Source organism: Falco punctatus (assembly GCF_963210335.1).
Source record: "Falco punctatus genome assembly, chromosome: 11".
Taxonomy (NCBI): Eukaryota; Metazoa; Chordata; class Aves; order Falconiformes; family Falconidae; genus Falco; species Falco punctatus.
The window spans coordinates 32,669,894-32,689,396 of NC_137591.1; the positions used below are offsets into that span (position 1 = coordinate 32,669,894).

General features: G+C 39.3%; 1 protein-coding gene across 19 annotated transcripts in view; it reads left to right on the top strand.

Annotated features, from left to right (window-relative positions):
- LOC308071282 (uncharacterized protein) overlaps window positions 1–19,503 on the top strand; it is a 98,882-nt gene that overhangs the window by 46,782 nt on the left and 32,597 nt on the right. For 6 of the 19 annotated variants that reach the window (XR_013931039.1, XR_013931040.1, XR_013931041.1 and 3 more), the window contains 2 exons: window positions 1,231–16,261; window positions 17,607–17,742. Coding sequence is in view for 1 of the 19 variants with exons in the window: in XM_080406467.1 (XP_080262593.1) it covers window positions 1,231–1,578 (348 nt within the window). In the remaining 18 variants the exon portion in view is untranslated. The remainder of the gene's footprint in view (window positions 1–1,230; window positions 16,262–17,606; window positions 17,743–19,503) is intronic. The other 13 variants (XR_013931050.1, XR_013931051.1, XR_013931046.1 and 10 more) reach the window with 13 other exon arrangements.

Below are 19,503 nucleotides of genomic sequence, written 5' to 3' on the forward strand. Positions count from 1 at the left end.
GCACACCCTTTAACAATACAGGGACCGAAGTTATCAATCTATTATTATGTATAATGGTGCAATAAACCAAAAATAAAGTATGTGTCCAACAAAACACAGAGGTGAAAAGCAAAGGACAAGTACAGGGGAAAAAAGGCTTAATGGCTTAATAGCCACCTCTGTTCTGCTTTTCATGTGAGGTTACAAAATCTAGTTCAGTTTTCACATACAGACCTCAGCAAGTAGCTTTCTTCAGTTTACCTACAATGATTATTACAGTTCAGCTTCTTTCTAAGTATTAGCTGTGAGGCTAAGTTCACTTTCTCTTTGTTTTTGGTGGGATTTCAATGAGCAAACCTTAATTCTGGAAGTAATAAAGGACTAAAACCCCAAAATGTAAGTGTTGAATGGTATTTCATATGGCTGGTGTTTGTGTTGTTTTTCCTGTTAAAACCATTTTTGCTTTGAAACTCTTTGATATTATGAGCATTTAAAATCAGAATTTTAATTTTATCTAAATGAAAAGTTTTGATCATTTCAGTTGTCCCCTGTGGAGAAATCTATCCTTTTCATGTTTACTTCAAATGTGAAGAAAGTTAGAAAACTCACAATACTTTGTAAGGACACGTATAAAATAGGATTTGCTACACTGTATAATGCTCACAAGTATTTGTCGTTTTGTATTTCTGAATTAAGAAATAAACACTCAAAACAGTGATGGAAAATATGTTATAAAAGATATGTGCATGCATGCTTTTTCAGAGGGCATAAAGCAGAGTGATCGTTTTCATGAAAGTATTTTATGCTGCTGGTTTCTGTTTTGAAAGTGTGCCTTCAGTGAGAGAGCACAGGTAAGAGCTTCCAGTAGTCTAACACTCATTCGGTTTGTTATTTATATGTCCTCTGTTTTTGTAAGATTGCATGAATTAGTATTATGCTCCTGCCTTCTATTGCAAAGAAACATGAAAATCTGGGAAGTAATTAATGTTTATATCTCAAATGAGATTTGTCTCTGTACAAGTCAGGAAAGATATATAGGACACTGCTTTATAAAGCAGAGGTAACAGGCAAGGAATCAGTCCGGTTTTCTGCCCACTAGCGCAGAGTGGTACACGTCACTCTACACAACATTAAAATGTCCATTGAGACAGCAAGACAAAACCCCATCTTCACTTTCCCCCACATCGTGTCGTGTGTCCCCCCTGCCCCCGATATATAACACAAGCTAAATTTTTAATCTCCTATATCTAGATCTCTGTGGGGAGAAGAGAAAATGCCAAGTGCCAGATACCCTTGTCAAGAGAACCAGTCTTCTGTTTCCTGCTGTTGTGGCCGTATCCTGCACCATTTCTGTGCTCATGAGGATTCAGGCTGGAGACAGCATTGTAGCAGTGATTGCTTACACACCATGTCCATCCAACGGTGGTTCCCTGCACCTTCAGAGCCTTTCACATAGTGCTGTGAGACCCCAAATCCCATGGTTCAACATGGTCTTTAAACGATTGCTGACCTTCTTGAAAAAAAACCCTATATTGTTAAAGAGCTCACCACAGCAGCAAGACTTGCTCGCAGCGCTTTTTGTTTTGTCTCAGTTGACAGGTAAGGCCAAATCAAACAAAGTATGGTTTTGTTTTGTTTTGTTTTAATTCAACATATTTGCAATTTCTGCTTACAAATATTTAGCATCCTGACAGCTGGGTGTTATGGATGTGACAACTTGAATGTAAAATCCTATGCTTTTACAGCACATGGCACAATCATCTTTACTGGGTAACAAAACAAATGCAAGCATGTTTTTTTTTTTCCACCGCAACAGTGAAATGATGAAATAAAAATTAAATGAAAACTTAGATGGTATGTTAACACAAAATTTCTTTCAGGTAGAAAAATTGGGAGTCAAAAGGAAAATGGAAACAAATCAATGAAATACAAAATGCTGCATTAGATATACATTATTGTTTTAAAAGCCACAGTCATGCAGAAAAGACAACCGTGATGTTAGTGGGATTTACAGGGTTGAAGGAGGTAATTACTGTGCTTCATAACCGTGTCCAGGGCCTAAACCTCACGATTTAGGAGTAAAAAAACCTACCCTAGTAGGCAACCTCAGAGGAAGCATGTACAGATGCACAATTTAAAAAAAAAATTTCCAGAACTGGAAAAGAGAACCATATTGCCCCATTTAGAGAATAGGCTGAATCCCTAGAGGCAATTCTATGTGCTTCTGAGCTATGGGAACAAATATATAGGCTAAAATAAAAATAAACATTGTACATGGACAAAAATTGACTTAGTTGCAATCTACAGCCATTGTATGGTGAAAATTAACTTTGACCTGTTTTATTCTCAAAACACAGCCTTGTGAGGGGATACTTTGCCTGGGCCCACACTCTGCTTTGCCCATGAAGATAACAGTTTTTCTGGAGCGGCTAAGAGAGCATAGAGCAAGACATACATGCTTCAGCAGAAACGCCAGCACAATGCAGGAGTGTAGATGTACTTAGGGAAAAGGCACATTAACCTGGGGAAAAGGAGGACTGTAAGCTTTCAGTAGTGAAACAGAAAGTCTCTTTGGGATTAGGTATGGCTGCATGGTGTGGAAATCCAGATATTCACCAAATTCAGGGCAAAGCTAGCAGATAATTGCAGTAAACAGGGGAAAAGAAATCATGATACTGTCCTTGGGATCTCCTGATCCTCTTCCTGAAGAAGGAAAGCAAAAATGCTGTAAATTAAGCATAGATTTTCTTCCCTAGTTATCCCTTCCCATGAATGATTATTGCATGCAGTTACAAAGTCTATCAAAGAAGGTGTCTTGAGTGAAATCATTAGGCTTGACTTTGACTTCACAGAGCTGCTGAACTAACCGCAAGTTGAAAACTGCCGTGAAATCAAAAGAAGAAAAGCCAATGCCCCTGCTTTGGTTTGGGTTTTCTGTGTTGGTGGGCTTTCCTTAAAATGCCAGAGATGCAATTCTAAATTTAGATAAAAGTTAATTTTTCTCTGTACAGCAGCTAGTTCTGAGCTTTACCTTCACCATTTACAGTGTAAAATTGCCTGGCTACATATATGAGCTGCCATGATCTTCTCTGAAAAATGATCCCTTGAATACACCGCTTCAAATACAGTTTGAAGTAAAAAATCTCCAGGGGTTTTGTTAGAAGAAAAGGGATAAAAACAATAAAAACACAAAGCCCAAATTGTTTTACTAACAATTTTATTTATTTTCAGCTAGAGCAGATAAATAGTAGAACAATATAGTAACATTTGTATGAAACATGTAATTTGATTTTTAAACCACAGATTACCCTCTGTATCAAACTTCTCAAAAGAGGAAAATTTTATTCTATTAGCTGGATGCTAACAGCGAATAATTTATGGGAAAGCCAGAGTTATACTGAATCCAGCTGCACCTTCTCTGGATGAAATAACAAATATTTTAAAGACACTGTTAAGAAGGACAATAGTTAGAGATCCTGGCACTGCAGTAATCAGAGATGGCAACACTACAGTAATTACAGATGCCAAAACCTGCAATCATTATAGATCCCATCCAAACCCAAAACCAGGTACCGCATCTTTAAGAATGACAGATCTGGGATCCAGGAGGCTGACAGGGACTGAACAGAGCTACCCTCCCACACAAATCAAATGCCAACACCTACAAGCACAATTGCACTGCAACGAACTGTTTACAAGAGAAGGGTGTGTTTAGGACCATTAGGGTTAGCTTTTGAATGAGGTGTAAAACAAGGTGTTTGTTAAAGCTCAAAAGTACCCACTTAACTTTGCAATCACTGTCCTCATTTCAAAACTGACACAGGAGTTTAAGTCCTGCTTAAATTTATTGTAGGCATTTCTGGAAGAGTTACCCTTTGATCAGTTAGTCTTACAAAAATGCATGTGGCCAAATGTGTTTCCAAAAGTGATTTCACCTCTAAACATATTTCTCTAATCCTAGCTGACGAATTTACAGTCACCATAATTTTGACACGGAAGACTAATTAGTCCTATTGCAGACACTTTACACACACTTCATGAACCTTATTGAAAGAAATGTTCAGATGGACAATGGCAGTTCAAGATAAAGTTGGTCATTCCTTTAAATCATGCTAATTCTCCATTGTTCCAGGGACTTCAGTTGAGTTTTAACAACATTCAGTAACTAGTTTCTGGTTTGGGGGGTATTTTTGGTTGTTTTTATTGTCTTTCCTTTTTTTTTCTTTTTATTATTCTTTATTACATCGTATTCCTTTTCTTTTTGTTAAGGAAATGATAAAAAAAAAATCTCCTGAGTTTGAAAATTTTGTGGAAGAGAGTATATAACAGAATCAAGGAAAGCAAAACAAAGCTTGTGGTATGTAAGTAGCCCTCATGTTGGAATCACCAAACAAACTTGAGAAGACAGGGAGGAGTTTGCCCCCCAACCTCTGTCAGACTGGTGGGCTGGGACATTTTTTTTTCTTTTTTTTTTTTTCTTTTTTCTTTTTTTTTTTTTTTTTTTTTCTTGATTGCATTATGTGGTGCATGGCAGGCTCTTGTAGGTCATTTTTTTCTGTAAGTTATTAACAAATTTTGTCCAAGACATTCCTCCTACTTTGATCTTTCCTACTATCCTCATATGGATCACTAAAATTCTAGTTATGGTCTCCTGATCTCAGTGGCATCATTCTGCTTACCCTCTGCTTACCTTCTAGTTGCTTCTACAACATACTATTTGGTTTTGCAAATAGTAAAGAATAATGTAGTTAGAAAGTAAGTGGTGTTAGCCATCTCTGCAGCAGCTGTAATGTGCCACCTTGGCAGGAGTCCCTCCTGTGCAGGTCTCCACTCCATTGCTGGCCTTGAAGTTCCCTCAGGAGTTTGGATGTGGATAAGAAAAGCCTAGAAAATGAACTGACCCCTGCTCCTCCAGACCTGTAGCCACTTATTTGTTAAGCGATGCTCATGCAGATGACAGCATGTACAGTGTCATTTCTATGAATGAGGCTCTGCATGTGCCTGGATGCATTTCACTTTACAAATTATGTCATGCTTCAGCAGCACTGCATTTACATGTGCTGGGGCCCTGCTTGGTCTTGACTGTTTAGCTTTGTGGGAACTCCTGCAGGGAAAAAATGGTTGCTTACTGTTTTTCTGCATCTGGTGCCTATAAATCTACCCTTGAGCCAGTAGAAAAATTATTTAATTCAGGGAGGTGTCCTGGTAAGCTCGAAGGAAAGAACCTTCTGCTTCATGATAAACAGCTGTCAACTTTTATCCTTAAAAGAAACACTCATTTCTGTGCATGCCAAAGGCTAGGAAAATCATCCCTAGACTCAAATTGTTTGGAAACCAGGATGCACAACGGTGCTGTCACATTGATCCTCAAGTTTCTCAAGGAACTTCTTTTTGTTGAGTTCGTTTCATGTGTCAGACACTTTGAAATGAAATAGCTGGCTAAATACCTGAAGTCTTACTCCCAAAGATCTATCTTCTAGCAGAAAGTCTAATATTGCTAATGCTATTTTTAGTTCCTAATTGCTGTTCCCTTTTCCTCTTTGATCATCTTGAATGGAGAACAAAATAAGAAAACAGGGCAAGAAGAACATTCACGACATATCCTATTTCCTCTAGCTTCACTAAGACACTGATGTGACTTAGATCGTGTTAGCAGTTCCAACAAAGGTGGTCAGCAGACCAAATTTTGAGTATGGTCCCGGTTCTGAGCTTCATTCTTCCTCACTTGATTAGCATCCTTTCAGCTCAGTCCAGCTTGCACTTGAAAAATCACAGTGAATTCAAAGATTTTAATCACACCCTAGAGATATTATGAGCATTTTAGCCTCAGTTTCCTCTCTACATTATACTGCATAAATAATTTCTACAGAAGTTTTGTTTTGCCCTCCTAAGCTCTCTGCTCCTGCTCTGTGTTTTTCGGTTCATGGCTGGGTACTCCTTTTCTCTGTTTAATAGGGCACAGGGCCATGAGTACAGCATTAGCTATCTCTCATGTTGTCAGTTCTTTCACCCCTAGTCATCCTTGATATTTTTTTATATTCTGGTTAGTGAATGAAATTTTTTTTTAGTTCTTCTCTTCCAAATGGCGTCCAGCATTTGTCTGAAATAAAGTGATTATGCAAAATACCTTCATTAACATTTTCAGGACAGTGCACCAAAAATACTCTCCAACCTTGGGTATTGTTTTATATTGTTGTAAGGTTATAGGATAAAAAGCTGATCTCCATATGGAGCTAAGGAGCACGGGAGCACAAGGCAAGGTGGAGAGGGATGGGATGAACCCCAGTAACCCAGTCCCTGACCTGGCTGTACTGGGAGACCATCTGCTCTAGGGGCTGGGTGGTACCCATTGTGGTGAGTCACAGCTCCCCAGGTCTTCTCACCCACCAGAGGCATCACTGCCTAGGGGCACGGGGTGCATTAGAGGATGCAAAGGAAGAGCATTTGGGGATTGCATAAGATTTATGGGCTGTTTGGGAGAGGAACCAAAGGCTGTGAACTTGCTGTGTTTTTGTAAAGCATGGAAGACATTTCTAAAATGTGTTCTTGCTTTATTTTTAAATGGAAGCATAAGCATAGTGTAATGGGAAGAAGGGAAGAAAAAAAAAGAGGTTTGTTTGCTTTTGAAGAGCTAAGGGTTTCTCATATAACAAGCACTTTCAGTATATTTGCATCTGTGTAGGCAATTGTGCCAAGACTCTGCAGTCTGTTGCTAGAACCAAGATCACATATTTCAGCCTGCCAAGCTCTAAATATGAGAACATAGCACAAGGACCCAGAGGAAGGAAAACAAGACATTGTAAATCCACAAAGCTGAAAAGGATGGGAAAGAGGAGGAACTGGATTTGCATGTTGTGAACACAGGGTACTGTTCCCTGACCTATGTTTTATGATCCAGCCATCACCCCGAAAATATTTCACTGTAATAAAAAGGAGCAAACGACAGTTCTGAGGGGACAGAGATAAATCTGTATCGGAAATGAGGGAGTACTGAGAGATATAGCTGAGATATACCCTAGCATGGATATATATAATAAAAAGTCTGACAGAATGCTTGCACTGGATATGTACACTGGTGTTATAACAGCTGACAATGTGAAAGCCTTGGTAGTGATGGAGCTATTTATTGTTGATAACAGCATGGGGAAATGTAGTTTTTGTCCATGCCAAATTGCTCCTTTTAGAAAGCAAAATAATCCATGTCAGCCAGTTCAAGAAATTTTTGTTTAAAAAATACCACTTGGAGAGAGTATACACACACACGCACACACAAACACAAAGGCACCAATATGTGTGCATGTGATTGCCATGTTGATGAAACAGTCTTGCAGAAATCCAGCATCAGAAAACGATGGCAGTAGCTTTTTGATGGTGAAACTCATAAAACTTACATTCTGTATGGATTTTGGTAGCTGTTTGACAGAGCGCCATATCAGCACTGAAATTTTTCAAGAAGGCAATGGAAAGGTCAGGAGACAATACTAAAATTAGTTGTTTGTCCCATCTGGATCTTATCACTTCCATTTCCTGCCTATATGACCTTTTCTAGATGGAAATATTACACAAATGCACTACTAAAACTGCAGGGTTTGAAAATCAGACCTTTTGATGATTTCTAACCCATTTGACTTCCTCACTTTGTCCTGGAAATTGCAGAAGCACCACAGAGCATAGAATATAGCTGGCAGTGAGTGAGTGAGATTTTGAAGCATCTCTTCCCTCCCTCTGTTGTCTGCAACCACATGCAGCTCCCAGCCCCAGGCAGGGGCTGGCACAGGATGAAAGGTGCTCAGAGGGTCAGCAGAACCCCAAAGGACACCACCACATGAGCAGGATGGCTGGTAGCAGCGCTTTCTTGCAGCTGCATACATTGGTCCAGCTACCAAGTAAATGTCTTACGTTTGATCTTATTAATAATAAAAGTGGCAGAACCATGACCTGGATAAACCGTACATCGGAGTTGTTCACCCTGCAGATCCTCCTCGTGGTAATGAGTAAGAACAACTTGACTCATTATTACCTCTTCTTCTGAGGTAACAATTTCCCTCTCCAGGCAGCGCCTCTGAACAGCTGATGGTCTATTAGGGGAATTTATTATGAGTTTGCACTTCCCTTCTGAGAAACAATGTTTAAGTATTTGCTTTTATTTATTTATTTATTTAGATTCAGTCTGCATGATTCATTTACGTATGTAAAACAAACACAAAAGGCAACCTTGAAGCTAATTTGTTTTTAGCGTCAGGTCACGTGCATTTCATAAAGTTTAGCAACACAGAGAGAAATGGCAGAGAATTTCATACATCATTGTCTCACTAGGGACAGGTTAGGAGGCTGAAAGATAATAACAGCAGCTTTCAGCTATCAAGTTAGCTTGGGCTATGATGCAAATAATTGTTACTGCCATTATCTTTGAAACCAGATGTTTGGTGTCCCTGTGAGAAAAAAATAGAATATCATTACTACCTCTAAAAAGACTCCTTTTCCACATTGTTATAATTCAGCAAAGAATGATATGACTAGGGACTGAGCTGAAATATAGAGAGGGAAAAAAATTTCTATAAATGGCAAAAAGAATTAATAAAATTTATCTTCTATCTATTAGTGGTCTTCTCTTGTCAGGAGGTGCTAAAAAGAACACATAAATGTAAACGAATTGCAAAATATTACAGCAATGTTCTGTTGGGTCAACCTGATAGGAAAATTCTTAAATAATATCACCTGGCATGTTTATTAAAACAAACAAACAAACAAACCAAAAAAACCCCAACCCCCCAAAAAAACCAAAAACCTAACCCAAAAAAACCCAACCAAACAAATCACTATGGAGGCAGAGTTGTTTTATTATACTGATAAATATGGGACAAAGCTCAGAAAAAGCCATGAGACAGGTCTTCAGACGCTGAGTTTCCTTTGAACATGATACCAGACCTGAGAAAAAAAGACAACACATCTATCATAGCGATGAGGATGGAAGTGGACGTGTTCAGCTGAAGTCTGAGAAAACAGAAGAGCAAAAGAAACAATCAAACAAGCATATTCCCCAAACCCATTACCTCTGTCAAGTGTCCACAAACATGAAGACATTAACTGTGGTCTTTGGAAGTGTTATCCTCAGTGGATAGTCCATAGTCACCAAGCCAGATCCATACTTATGGGAATATTTGCCGCTGCTGGATCATCAGCCACCATCTGTCTAGAAGGGACAACGGTGGATGTGGCTGGAGTGTGGGCATGTCTGCCTCAATTGGGTTCTTCACTCCAACAGCATGTGGCTCTGGAGATACCCAGCCAGCGTCTGAGACATGAGAAAAATAACTGGATACGTCTTAGCAACACAGATTTCAATTTACAAAACATTGTGCTGGAAGGGACAGTCTTGTGATCTGCTACTCCAGAAAACTTCATTATCATATAAACCCCTTCCTAAATTAATCAAACTTTGCCATAGAATTAGTTACTATCTTCACATGCTCTTACTTTTGTGTGTGTGTGTGTGTGTGTGTGTGTTAATGAACATAGCAAATAAAATCAATTCTAAAGCTCTGTTTTAAAAAGTCCTCATAGAGCATGCCATTTTACAGCTCAGTCATTAAGGACGTTGCTTTGCTCTTTCTGTGCTTACTTCAAGATTGTTTTATGATTCTCCATCATCTTCAGAATGTGACATTATATCGAATACTTTGCTGAAGTCATCATAGTTTACTTCATTTCCTGAATCCAAAAGTGAAATAAATTAAAGAAATGCAATATCCACTAGTTTTTCAAAAGCATTTTACCTTTCTTGATCAAGGCAAGGAATTATTTCAGCAGTGCTTGAATTGAGAGAAACTTAATACACATACCCTCTTTGAGTCTCATAATTTTCTTTCTTGTCCACTACTTTGAATAGTTTTCAATTGGAATTACCCATTTTGTTTATCTTTCATCTTCATTTGCAGCTTATACAATTTTTTTTTCTGCAGTTTGACAGAGCTGTGCAGTCCCAGCTTGGTATTTCGGATCTGGATTGAAGCAAAGTTACAAAGCTGTGTTCAGACATTGCCATGAGACCGACTCACACTGGACATGATAGAACGTGCAAGTGAAATGAATTTGAACCTTTCTGTTGAACTTAGAGACCTATGGAGTAGGCTTTGCAACTACCTCCCATTACCAGAAATAACTCATAACATTTTAAGGAAAGAAGTTTACAACTTTAAAGAATACCTTTAATACACTTGAAAAATGTATTTGGATGCTATCATAGCATGGGGAAACAAGTAAAACAAAAAACCCCACAAACATCCAGCCATATATCCTTCAGCAAATTTGCATTCACACTTTCACCAAGAACTGCAGCTTGCTCTCAGGACTGTGATTTTATTATTCTTAAATTCTTGATTGTCCATTAATATTACCATTATCACATTAGATATTCTCCAATATTAGAGATTGCTTCTCACTTAAGCACAGAGAATTTGAGTATGCAAGAAGTCCATGTGAATCCAGTGGGAATTCTCAGATCCTAAAAGTGAAACATGTTCGAAAACATTGCTGAGCTGAAATCAGATTGAAGTGAGGATGTCTTCCAACACCCAAGTCCAAAGTCAGCAGAGCATTCTTTCTATGAAAAGATGAATGCTGATGAGTGATAACCTTTGAATTTGCCTAACAGAAATTAATTTACAGATGTCTGCCTTATGAAATAAGTCCACCACATCCTCATTTCAAATAACACAGTTACTTTTGGGTGGGTTTATGACAGAAAGATAGGCACTGGGTTTTTGTGGTCCCCACAGTGATATGTTTCCTCTCCCTTTCCCTTAAGCACAGTAGATACGGAGGTTGGGTGCTGCTCCAGCAGCACCTGGGCCAGGTAATGTGCAATTCCTCTTTACTACTCTTTTACCTTTAAGGAAGATCCGTTACACACAAATGGCATGGAATTCAGATTACCTGGCAGTCACAGAGAAATGGAATCACTATTGTCCATTGCCTGAGCCTTTTTAATCTAGTTTCCTTGAAATTTGGTTTTGCTTAATTTGCTTTCCCTCCTGTGTCTCAAAAAGAACTAGGAAATTATTCTGTTTAATTGGTCATATGCCACTGGAATTTAAACAGCTTGGCAGTTTGGTGATCTGCAAATCTATCAGAGTAGCTAGCATATACCTATGAAGTCAGTAGAATAAGGACAGCCAAAATTGAGAAAACCACTGTGAAAGTAGGGAGTCCCGAATACTGAACATGCACTGTGTGAAACGTCTGCTAATCAACAGCAAATTAACTTTGACAATGTGGTAAGGCAAAACTTTCTGGGAACCTGTGACTGTACATTGTATGAAGATTAATACTATAGAAAGCAGACATTTGATTTTTTTACAACATTTCCCCTCTTGTTCCTGTGGCCTGGTCCTTTTTGACCACCTTCAGCTAGCTTCCATCTCACCTTCCCCACACTGGAGTTGTATCTTCTTCAATGAACAAAATCATCAAAACACATTACATCTTGGGACGGAGGTACTGTGTACTGTAAATGCCCCAGATCCTAAACTGAAAATTGTGGAAATCATACGGCTGGAAAAAAACCCAACCCACAAGTTTTCAAAGTCTGTGCTACTGCACAGAAGCATCAGTGGTTTTGTAGAATGGCTCTAGCTTTGCCAAAACTCATTTTTCACTCAGTTGCCTGATATCAGTTTCATCATTTGTGATGCCTAGTTTCAACATCTTAAAAAAAAACCCACCCAAACAATCAACCAAAAAACCACAAGTTTTTGCTGCAGCTCCCACACAGTAATTTATTTGTAAGACATTCCAATGGCTGCCAAATAAAAAAATCCCTACAACCAACCAACCAACAAGATCACACAACAGTCATCATTTTAACAGCTTATGTAGGGAGTTACTGAAGACTGGAATAAGAGCAATGGTGTATAACCTTATGCAACTTAGTTAACTTGATCAGCTGAATGGCTGACTATTATGATGAAGTTTTTCCTTATGGAGGAAGTCCTAGGACATCCTTGTCTTATGGGAAGTACATGAAGAACACGAAGGTCATAGGACTGAAAAGGCATAGTGTAAGTTGTAGAGTGCATAATTAGCAAAATTACTGTTCTGTCAGCTATTTGAATACTTGTAGTCTTAGCATAATGAAAAATAGGTGTGTTAGTGGTTTTTTTCTTCTGTCTGGAAACGTCTTTCCTTCCCCTGCTGAAGCACAGCATTCACATCTGCAATTGTGTGTCTTCGGATTCAGAGCGGTTCCTGAATGCATATAATTTAGAACACTGATTCTTGCATCTTTGCCCCTGCCCCCCATCACCTTAAACATTCCTGTTGTTAATGATTTTGCAGAATCAACCCCTGCACATTCAGAAATCATGTGCAACCTGCAGGGAAGAATTATTCAAAGTCCTCTGAGGGTTCTTTTATTGACCAGGACAGAATAGCTGAGGACATGGGAGCTGCAAATCCCTGGAGTGTTTCTAAAATAAAGATCAGATTTGACTGCCCTTTGCAATTGTTGATGCTTTTATTGGTCTTAAATCTGTGGCATGTATTTGTGATTGAAAAGTGTATCCTAAAAGTGCAGCTAGAACAGAAAGAGACCTTTATAAAACCTGTTTCTTGCTGATTTCAGTCAGATAATTTTGACACCAGCAGACAGAGTGGGTTATGTTGCTACCATAACTAAAACATGATCAGATTTAAAGTTGTGCTTAGTTATTTTCAGGGTACGTTCAAACAATTCACAGACCAGAAAGGGAAATACTTAGTTCAAGGACTAGGGGTAGAAGGCAAATTCAGCTGCTGTTTTGATTTTTAACAACAACCTGTGCTCTGCTTCTAACATTACCAGTTGTTGCACCAAAGGTAGGAAAACTATGAAAGTGGGAAATCGCTGTAAATGTCACATCTGACTGACAAAGACAAATCTCTAGTCTGCTGTAGGTCAATGCCAACTCTGTGCAGAGGCTCAGATCCTGAACTTTAACCCTTCAAAGGACAGACCGTATCAAGACTGTGCTATTTTGTAATCATACATGTGTACTTTAGCCATTATACATAACAAGCTTACAATATACATGTATACATTTATACAAAGAAGTAGTAGTATGAGTGACAGAGAAGAGATACAGCCGCCTTTGAACTGTACCTAATATTCAGGCATAATGAAGACTGATTTAAAGGTTTCCTCAGAGTCTTTTCAGGTGTTATAGTATTTGCTCTTCTTTGAACTGTAAGACAGATGCAACTGCCCTTTAGCAGATTAACCTGTAGATTTATAGAAAATTAAGAAATTGCTTTAATCTAGTTCAGTAAAAAGCTATTCTTTTCTATGCTTGTATAAGCAGTTATTTTACAATTTTATTACTACTACTACTACTACTTCTGCTACTACTACTACTATTTTCATGTTGGTACTGTCTCAAACCCCAGAGGAGATGAGAAGCTCATAGATTCATCACATCTGGATTTACCAACCCAATATAAGAGATACCAAAGCAAAATGGTTTAAAAGTAATGTAGAAACAAAATAGATGATATTAGACAAAAAAGAGAAGCAATTTGTCCCTGGTCAAAATGAAGGTCACTGGCAGAGGTGGAATTTGCCTCTAGGGCTGTTGATATATGCGACTGTAGTGCTTCTCAATTTTCCTAGATCTTTTAAAGTTCCTTTAAATAGCACGTTGTACATGTTACATAAAAAGGAAATGTGCAGATAACTTGGAAGCATAAATTCAAGAGGCAAGGTGGAGTAGTTGCCTCGCAGAGCCCATCTATTTCTGAATGATGACTCTGACAGCTGAACAAGTACATGACGACAATTATTTTTCATTTTTTTTTATGTTGAGTAGAAAGCCGCTGTGTGTGGACTGCTAGCACTTACACCATTAACAAGATGTGTTCTCCTACTTGCTTGATTTTTACACAGATAGCTGCTAACTTTAACAACTGGGCTGCTATTAAAGTGTATCAAATAGCTCCCGATTTCTTTGCTTTGAACCAAGTACCTTTTTCCCCCCCGCTCTGACTTAACAGGAAAATTGGAAAATGTTTAAGCAAGTGATGTTAATAGAGCCCCATTTGGTACTTACATCATATATTAACATATCAAACACAGTTTAACATTCAAAATATCTTCTGTCTGGCAGCCAGGAAATTATGCCATAATGTTAATGTACATGCCCTTATTAAATTTTGCCTCTATAATAGACAATCTGTTATAATGTAAAGGGAACAGCAATATATCATAGATATTACAACACAGACTAGCACTGCAAAGATAAAATTTCAAATATGCATACTTATACAACTACTATCTGAATATCTTTATTTTGAATATCTTTATTGAATAAATTTATTTCTTCTGCAAATAAACCAAGGACTCAATAAACAATGACAGGCAGGGAGAGCAGGCACCTGGGGAAAGGGGACGGGAGGATGGGGGGAAGGGGAAGAATAACAAAGAATAGATGCTGTGTGCATGATCAGTGTGAAACACTGTAAAATCACACAAAATCTGGGGGCAGTCCTGCCTCCCTTCTGCCTGCAACCATCCCTTCCCACTGCCGTCTTACGCTTGCTGGGACCAGATCTGTTCACGGACCAGACTGAAATGTAACAATTTCAATGGAGGGGAAGAAATTGCTGTCCACCAACTCACAATGCATATGCGCGGTTACTTTAACCAATCCAAGGAAACAAGAGACAAGACTTGCAAAACCAGCCAAGAGTGGTGTGCAGGAGCAAGAAGCAGCTGCCCGTGCACAGCACTGCAGAATCCCACAGCTGAAGCTGGCTGTGAAACTCCACTGTAAGGAAATGCAGCAGGTTTTATGAAAGTCCACAACCACAAAACCAGTTGAAACTTGAAATTTACTTTGAGAGTTTAAAGTAGTTTGAGTAGTTTTAAACAGTAAAAACAAATGCCCACATTTCCTAGAATTAATTTTTCAAATTTATTTTTATTTCAAAGCGAAATATGTATTTATTTATATTTAATTGAGACTGTCTTTTGAAATCCAACCCTGTGAAGCTTTACTGCATTCTCCCTTCTGCAGTTCCTGGAGTGCCTTTGAGATGAATACATTAGAAATTAACCTCCCTGCTGCCCATGCTATCTGCCTGACAGTATTTCTCTGGAGCCACATCTGGGAGCTGTGAAGTCATATGCTCCAGCTGGCAGTGCTGCCATGAAGCTGCACTGTTTGGAAGCAGAACATCCCAGTAAGCCACTGCAGAGAACTTGAACATAATTTTTATATATAAAATATATATTCTCTGAAGCTTACATAGCAATCTGAGCCAGGAGAATCCAACCATTCCGGAAGAGAGGCAGAAATAGTTTGAACATGTTAACAAAAGTAAGCAGTCTCTAACAAACTTTTACACTTGAAGTTCAATTTGTCTTGCTCTTAAGAAATTGAAATAATTTTAACACTTCCCTATAAAGAAAAAAAAAAGTCATCCATTCTAATATGGACATCAGTAAAAGAGGCCAGTAGAACAAGGGTGAAGACAAAGCTTTAGAGAGAAGGAACAGCTCGTGATGACTCAGGTTGCTGAGCCTTGTGTGCCAGTTTTACCCGCGGCACAGCAGGCAGGCTGCAGCTTGTGCTAATCCAGCAACACTGCGCAGTGAGAACTGTCAAAGCAATTGCAAGGCCCAAGACAACAAACACCAGATAAAACACTTGAGCAAAGAGAGACAAAGAAAAAAAAAAGTATTTAAGATTCATGTAGATTAAACTGAAGAGGAAAAACCTGAATGTAATAACAAAATTTACAGAGATTCTAGAGGAAAACTGTTCTTACTCAATCCAACAAATAAGGGGATATTTCAACTGTAAATATTTTGTTTAGATTATGGTGGAAAGCAGGCCTGTCCACCCCTCTGACACCCTGCCTTTTCTTCTCTCTTACCTGAATAAGATGATTTGCTGCCCTTTTCATCTAGCTCTGGTGTTCCTTCCTCAGTGTCCCACTGTGCTTACTCAAAACTACTGACTTTTTCTCCTCCCGGAACCTTGATCCCCAATCTGGCAGGTCCTGGGTCACCACTGTCACCTTCTTTGCCCTCATTCATCCCTGCTGCCACGAGATATCAAAGTGCCAGCTTGGTTGCCTTTGCTATGATGGGTTGACCTTGCAGAAAGCCAGCATGCCTGGTAGCACCCGTGAATGTGAAGTCAGCTGCATTGTGCTCCTTCTGAGATAGGAAAAGTGACCTGGAGCATCCTGTACCCGGAATGGAGGACTGCACCTGGATTCCTGGAAGCCTCCTGAGCTCTAGCAGGTTGGTGTGGCCCTTTTTCCTTTTCACTCTGGGTTTGTTTTGTTCATATGTAACCCTCCCAAATTGGAAACTGCCTCTTACTGGATGCTTGTGCACTCTGCAACACGCCAGGCCTGATATGAGGCAGAGCCTCCATGCTGTTGCACGTCTAGATGAAAATACCCTCTATTTCTCAGGTTATTTATTTTCTTTCTTCCTTTCCACACCCTGAAAAGCCAACCAACAGCAATGCCACCATGAACAACAAAAACAAGTAGCTGTTTTACAGTCAAATAGTGCACGGAGTGGTTCTGTCTCCTGGCATACCTGCTGCCGGCTGGGGCTGCCATGCCGTGTGCTTGTCAGCCTCCTGCATGGCCCTGCCCTTTGGCTAGCTTGCCCAGGTGTTTACAGTTTGCTTTCAGCACACGCTAACTTTGGCATTCTTCTAAAAATAAGCCTAGATAAACGTAGCCTTGCTGCTGGACTTTCTACTTCTGGCCTCCTTGGGCTGTTCCCAGGACCCACAAAAGTCAACAGAATTAAAGCTTCCCACTGAATTCACTGGAGCTTTAGATCTTTCTGCTGTGGCTAATTAATCTTGTTCATTAGTTACTCCCCAGGTCCCATTCTCTCTTCCTCATCACTTTGTGCTAGTGCACATTATTCTTGTCTTTTAAACATTAATTGTTGCTGTGTATGCCCTTCCTGTAATGTATTAAGATTAAATCCCCCCAGATATCCACCTTCCTTCTTTTGCCAATGCTTCAGAGACTGGGGAGACAGAACGTGGCAGGTGCAATACAGGCCAATTAAAAAGCAAATTTGTGCTAACTGATGGGTAATCTTCAGTGGAAATCACAAGCGACATTATTGGATGCCTGGGGAAAATTTTCATTAAGCAAATTCTTCCACTGCTGGCACAGCTCTGACACCTCCGCATGTTGTAGCTGTTGCATGGTATACTTTCACCCTTGGATTTTTTCTGTTGCTTGCTGAATCTGTTATATATACTACTAACCACTACTAACCATCTTTCTTTTTTTTTTTTTGAAACCGAGGGACAAAGGAAGTTTGAGGTAAAGAAAGTCAAACCAACTATTAGTTTTTCTTTACTTTCTTTTCATAACTATGTGAACTAAAAACTAGAAAAAATCCAAAACAACAATAAAAAAACCAACCAAACCCACACCTCTGATATTTCTACTTACTTAATGGAAGAATTACTATTTGCAAAGCAGTGTCACCTATAATCAGTATCAGAATCTCGGTTTAGAATCAGAGTTTAGTCTCTGTCAAAATCTCTTCCTATTAGAGAAAAAGCAGTGTATTTTGAAAAATCACTGTTAAATTGAAAATCTTACAGTCTACATGCACAGGTCAGAAAAAGGATGGGACAGGAGGAGAGAAGGTGAAGTGAAACCAAGGACACACAGCAGCAGATGGGAATGTTGTCTTCTCTATCCATGGCATTGCCAGTTAGGAGGCACTGCCTCCTTTTGGTTAGTTGTGCAGATTATGTAAAAGATCTTACGGGGTGTGTGTGGGTGTGTGTGGGTGTGTGTGGGTGGGTGTGCGTGTGTGTGCGCGTGCGCGTGCGTGTGTGTGTGTGTGCGTGTGTGTGTGTGCGCGTGCGTGTGCGTGTGCATGTGCGTGCGTGCGCGTGCGTGCGTGCGTGTGCGTGTGCGTGTGCGTGTGTGTGTGTGTGTTCCTTTAAAGCCTTTTCAAACCCCAGCACAGCCAGTAGGCTCATCCCACCAACACTGCTGTGCTGTGATTCAGCTTCTGAAAAGGAAAGACATGTAGACTGGAGGGCTTTGAGGACTGAGTATTTGCAGAAGATCCTTTGACCCACGCTGGGGTCAGACAGTTGCCAGTAATGCACAAAGGGGCTAAAGCGAGCTGGAGCAAACACAGTCTCTGTGTGTAACGCTGCATGCATCTGGGCTGTTCCCGTACCCTATATGAGAGCAGACCTTCAGCTCCTTTAACTTACGTCGTTGAGGTTGACCCCTCCCTGGCCTTGGAAATCTACCTCTGCTTGTGCAACACAGGCAGCAACACTGAGTGCAGACGGCTTCAATACCAGGAGATATGACTGACAACAATACGGACACGGACATGGACAAAATTCATATTCACCAACCGGCAAAGCAAGCCTGGTGCTAGTTGAGCTGGTGATTTGCTTTGTTTCACAGGTGAATCCATGGTCTGGTATCTTAATATATTAAAGAATTACCATTTATTTTATAGATATAAATGATGTATCACATGTAATATATGGTAAATGAATGTTTTAGATTAACAGAGAGCAGAGAGTAAGTAGTAAAGTATTTTTTTCCCTCTGTACAATCCAACATTTGGAATGTTTTCCCAGACTTGCACTACATGAAAGCAAAATTAAATGGAATCATGCAAGTCACAATCCTTACTGAGCTGCAATTTCCGTGTACCATTTTCAAATATTGATTCAAGATTAAATTACTTTTTTCTTCTTGCATGTTATGAAGTTCTTAAAAGTTATTTTCTTTTTTGCTACTTCAGGGGAGTATTAAGTATTAGTTCAGTTCACATAACGCTAACAATGCTGCTTCTGCAGATCCTGAGATCTTTTATCTTTGTTCTTTTCCCTTTTTCCTTTTTGACAACCCTATACCTCCACAGTGCTTCCAGGACTCAAGGTGATGGGCTTCACATACAGTCATTATTTCTAGTGTTTGCATTCTCTTTCAGTGGTTTATAAGGAGAAGCCTCTGTTTTTAGAACTGCAACAGGCATTTGAGTAATTTCCTTATAACATTAAATAAGTGTGTGATTGTGTGTGCATGCATACATAAATTTGTTCTGAGAAAAATATTTAAGCATAATTAATCTACCTCTCCAGCACCATGTAAAGACTTTATGCCTCAGGATATATGATCTGTTCTATGATCACAAGGCAAGACCACTTAGCTTCAACTAAATACTTGAAGAGAGATAATTCATCTGCTATTCTAAAAAGACAAAGAAAGAATTTGGGTAATTTTATACACCCTACAGTGCTCTGCCGTCTACAAGCAGAATAACCACCCTGTGTCACCAAGGCCAGAAGAGAGGCCAGGATTTGAGCCTAAGAACTATGCTACAGTCTAAAGTTTGCTGCTGACTAAAAAATATATAGTAACCTTGTTTAGCTGGAGGAGTCCCCAGCAGTATGATATAGACCTTCTTGATATGAATACAGATGCTTAAAGTCATGAAATATTTGTGATTATAAATAAAAG